We start from the raw sequence: 4,921 nt of genomic DNA on the forward strand, positions 1-4,921 counted from the left end.
GTTCATATTTTGATATATAAACTTACAGGGAACACACAGGTAAACAGACCTAAATACTATTCAATTACAGAGTACATGGGTAACTAAGACAAATTTCTGTATCTAATTTTATTCAAGAACATGAAAGAATACATAACAAATCAGTTTCATCAATTGATATCCCCCAACAGATTCAGCATTAAGATTTCATGTCTGTTTGTTTAAGTTTCCATTATATTATCTAGAAATGCATTATTTAACAAAATATACTGGACTTACCCACTTACATTTCCTTTATACACTTCCTTCTGTTTTTACAAATGGTAAACAATTAGAAAAGCAGTATGACTTCACATGTCAATTTTCTCTTTGCCCCTCTATGCCTCAGAAGAATTCTCTCGACTTCAGGTCAGAGTCTTCTCCTGATCACTCTCCTCAAGGCCCCCTTCACTTCCTTGTTCCTCAAAGTATAGATCAGTGGATTTAGTACAGGAGTGACCACGCTGTACATAATAGCAATGATCCGTTCCTGCTCTACAGAGCTACCTGTAGCAGGACGAATATAAGTGAAAACTACAGGAGCGTAGAAAAGAAGAACTACCACGAAGTGGGAGACACAAGTAGACAGTGCTTTATGGAGCATGCTGCAAGAGTGGGTCTTGAAAAAAAGATAGATAATAATGTAGGCATAGGATAGAAGTGTTAGAAAAAATGGGCCAATGACAAAGGTCCCCGTGACAGTATTGAGCAGCCACTCATTGAGCTCAGTGCTCCCACAGGCCAACTCCAACAATGGCTTAACATCAGAGAAGAAGTGTTGGATATGGTTGGAACCACAGAAGTTTAAGTGAGAGGTCATTACTGAGTGCAGCAGGGCATGGAAAAACCCAATAATCCAGACAGTGACAGCCATCTGGACACAGACCTGATGACTCATGATAAGAGGGTAACGAAGTGGTTTGCAGATAGCCACAAAGCGGTCAAAGCCCATCACGGCCAGCAATAGGGACTCTGTGCTGCCCAGGAAGTGGAAGAAATGAAGCTGGCTTATGCATCCCAAGAAAGAAATTGCTTTGTGTGTAGAGAGGAAGTTCTCCAGCATCTTTGGCAGACTCGCTGTGGAGAAGCAGATATCTAGACATGACAGGTTTCCCAGGAAAAAATACATAGGAGAATAGAGTCTTGGATCAGAGATGACAACCATCAGGATGGCTGCATTCCCAGCCACATTGACAATGTAAGTTGCAAGGAAAACCACAACGAGAACAGGCTGCAATACTTGGATGTCTGTCACTCCCAGGAGGAGAAATTCAGTGACTGAAGTTTGATTCAGCATCACTTGAAAGAAAAGACAAAATAACATATGGAATGCAATCTCTGATGGGAACAGAGTCCCACAGCTGAGGATTTTCCCATCTAGACAATAATATTTTGAGGAACATTGCTATTTAAATAAAGTCACGTTTTTGTTATGGACTGTTACCCAAACATTTTAAGAATTAGATTTATCATTAATATTTTTCTTTCTTCCAGAATTTAGCCAGATTATCACCTCTGATACAACTTGCCCTTTATCATCCTAAATCAACTCCAGAAGCACGGAAATTTTTAAGCACTCCACCACAGTGCTATCTCTTGACCTAGGAAAAAACCATCTGAAGTTTTTACTTAAGAAAAATAGATAATGAGAGAATAATAAAAGCTATAAGGAAATCTGAATAGAGATGCAGACATTGGAGCACTTGCTATAAAAAAGAATCATTCAAAGTTTGGGAAATCTATGAAAGGAGAAAGATTTGATTTGACTAGAATAAAAAAGTGAATCAACTAGGGAACATTTCCAGAGATCCCATGGGATTATCACTTTCGTAGCTAGAGAAAATTTTGAGAAATTATCTAACTTTTATTACATGTTTGTTGCAGCCTGGCAGGGCAGAGATCAGAACCTGCCCCATGACAGGAGCGTGCGGCAAACCGCGCCCGCCCCCCCGCCTCTGAGATTGTCCTAGTAAGCATGCCCAACGGGCATATGTGGAGCTGAACTTGTCTGTCAGATTCACTGGCTGCCCCTGTGTCCGTCCTCATGGAAACAAAGCAAGATGTTCCTGATTAACAGCAGAGCCTTAATTTTACTCCCTCTTGATGGTGCGCTGATCAAACTCCCCAGTACAGCTATTTCCTAATGATCTCATGGACTGCAAGGAGATCCAACCAGTCCATTCTGAAGGAGATCAGCCCTGGGATTTCTTTGGAGGGAATGATGCTGAAGCTGAAACTCCAGTACTTTGGCCACCTCATGCGAAGGGTTGACTCATTGGAAAAGACTCTGATGATGGGAGAGATTGGGGGCAGGAGGAGAAGGGGACGACCGAGGATGAGATGGCTGGATGGCATCACTGACTCGATGGATGTGAGTCTGAGTGAACTCTGGGAGTTGGTGATGGACAGGGAGGCCTGGCGTGCTGCAATTCATGGGGTCGGAAAGAGTCGGACACGACTGAGCGACTGAACTGAACTGAACTGAATGAGCTCATGTGACTTCTGCCAATAAAAGTGAGGGCTGAAAGGACCCATTTTGTCTTCCTGCCATGGCGAGCAAGAAGGGCCCCTGACTTCCCGCTTGCCAAATTATGTATATCTATCTTTCATTACGCACCCCCCTCAACCCCCGGGTTTCAGGTCTTTCTCACTGGCTGTGCTGGACGCTGCACATCTTTTTTGTAAAGATGGCTTCAGGAATTCTGAGTAGCCTTCCTTGATAGCCATGTCTATTTTGTATTCTGTTAAACTTTATCACTCCTGATCAAGATACACATATGTCAAACATCGTTTTTGGTTCTCTACTTGCGAAACAAAATTACATAAAAAAATTCACTTGGGGACAAAATCTTTCCCTAACATCTAAAGAAAATAACAATGAGATTTTCTGTACCAAATATTTATTTCATTGCATCTTGAATATTTATTGATTACTTATTTACTTTGGAGACTATCTAGAAATATGGCAATAAAAATGTAGGCAACAAAGAGTCTTCGTAATCCACAAAGACAAGGTTCATGGTAAGATAGGAAACAGGTCTAAATCCTTGACTTGTACATTGAATACAGGCAAGAAGACAGAGGATATGGGCAACTCCCCAGCCTGTCTACTGGTTCATTCTCCTACCTGATTATTGAGTATTCAAATTCACAGCTAAGAAGGCTTATCAGATTGACACTTCTGAAAAGTAAATAGTAGAAAAATTTTTGAAAAATAAAGAGTAGAAAAATATGTGATGTGATAGTTTATACTGGAATTACAGCATAAGCTCTTCATCTTCTGAAATCTCTTCTTTCTAAAATTCTGCCTGTCTTTTATGATCCACAGATCTTTAGATATTCAAAGCCTGAGAGAGAGTGTCCCTGGGGTTTGGGAGGATTATTGAAAGAATAAACAAGTTACCTTTCTATACCTGCAATATAAGAGAATTCTCCTTGGGGAATTTCTATCTTGAGTTCCAGGTTTTCCTTTATTTTCTTTCCTTACTCTGTTTCTTTCTTAGTTTCATAACCACAGATGGTACAGTTCTCAAGGGCCTCAGGATTTCTTTAATTACCTTTCATTTCCTGGGACAGAAATTTGGATACACTTTCTCATGTTGAGGACTTCCATGGAAAAATGGAAGGAAATCGGGCAATGGCAGTTAAGGAATGAGGGCCAGTCATATCCCATTGGTCCATACAGAAAATTGATCACCATTAAAATATTATACTCATTTATTGCTGTGATTCTATGGAAAACAAAAAAGAGGACTAGGAAGAAGTAGTATTGCTTTGGTGCCTTCTAAATCTGACTATTCGCCGCTGGTAGTAACATTTAAATATTTTCTTTAATTTTGGAATCCCCAAAGCTCACATTTATCTCTAGGAGACTGAGGCTGGTCTCCCCAGTGTGTATCTTCACTTATTGCTGTACCCTTTAGGTAACAATATTCTTTCTGCTTCATCCAAGGAATACCTATGTGCAATCTGACATGGATCCAAGCATTCTAATTATTGTTGTAAATGCCATGTACTTTGTCCATCTATCACAGTTCATTTTTGTTGCATTGCAGTTCATTATATATTCATCACAATAATTGCTTCTTATAGTATGCCATGAATATAATATAAATAAATAATTATTGTATGCTCATTGTTTAAGTTATTGTTCTGATTTCACTTGTTCATATTTCTGTCCTTCCTTGACAATCTCTACATCTTTAAAGGGATGCCAAAATTGCCGGAAGACTCCTTCTCTACTCACAAAGTTTCTTCATATGCATAAGCCAGCTTCATTTCTTCCACTCCCCAGTGGCATGGGGACTTCAGGTAGTTGGCAAAGACCGAGCTATAGAAGAGGATGACCGTGGAGAGGTGAGAGCTGCATGTGGCCAGGGCCTTCTTTTTGCCATGTGCTGATGGGATCTGAGCTACAGCAAGGGAAGTATGGGCATAAGAGCTTATGATGCAGAGGAGAGGGCCGATTCCTAAGAGTCCTGTCAGAACCATCATCAGGTCCTCACTGAGGTGGGCATCAGAGCAGGAAAGCCTTAAGAGAGGTTTAAAATCACACAAAAAGTGAGGCATCTCTAGGTTAGTATAGAATGACAAGTGAGCATCAAGCTTTGGGTCAAAGAGTCAGAGTTTGCCTCTCCCCGTGACCCATCCACCAGCAGTGCACATCTGCAAGGAGTCATTAGGAGTGTATAGTGCAGAGGATGGCAGATGGAAGCATAGCAGTCGATAGCCATGGCAGTCAAAAGCAGGTTGCCTGTATCAGCAAACTGCAAAGAAATATAACTGGGCCACACAGAGAGAGACTGATCTCTACCACATGGATCGCTGCTCAGTGTTACGTGGTAGCCTGAATGGGGGGAGAGTTTGGGGAAGAATGAATACAGATATATGTATGGCTGAGTCC

General features: G+C 41.0%; 1 protein-coding gene across 1 annotated transcript; it reads right to left on the reverse strand.

The window, feature by feature from the left end:
* Positions 1–388: 388 nt before the first annotated feature.
* LOC120859659 (olfactory receptor 12D2-like) lies at positions 389–1,342 on the reverse strand. The gene has a single exon (XM_040235676.1). The coding sequence runs from the start codon at positions 1,340–1,342 to the stop codon at positions 389–391; it is 954 nt and encodes a 317-aa protein (XP_040091610.1).
* Positions 1,343–4,921: the final 3,579 nt, after the last annotated feature.

Source organism: Oryx dammah, unplaced genomic scaffold (assembly GCF_014754425.2).
Source record: "Oryx dammah isolate SB20612 unplaced genomic scaffold, SCBI_Odam_1.1 HiC_scaffold_2152, whole genome shotgun sequence".
NCBI lineage: Eukaryota > Metazoa > Chordata > Mammalia > Artiodactyla > Bovidae > Oryx > Oryx dammah.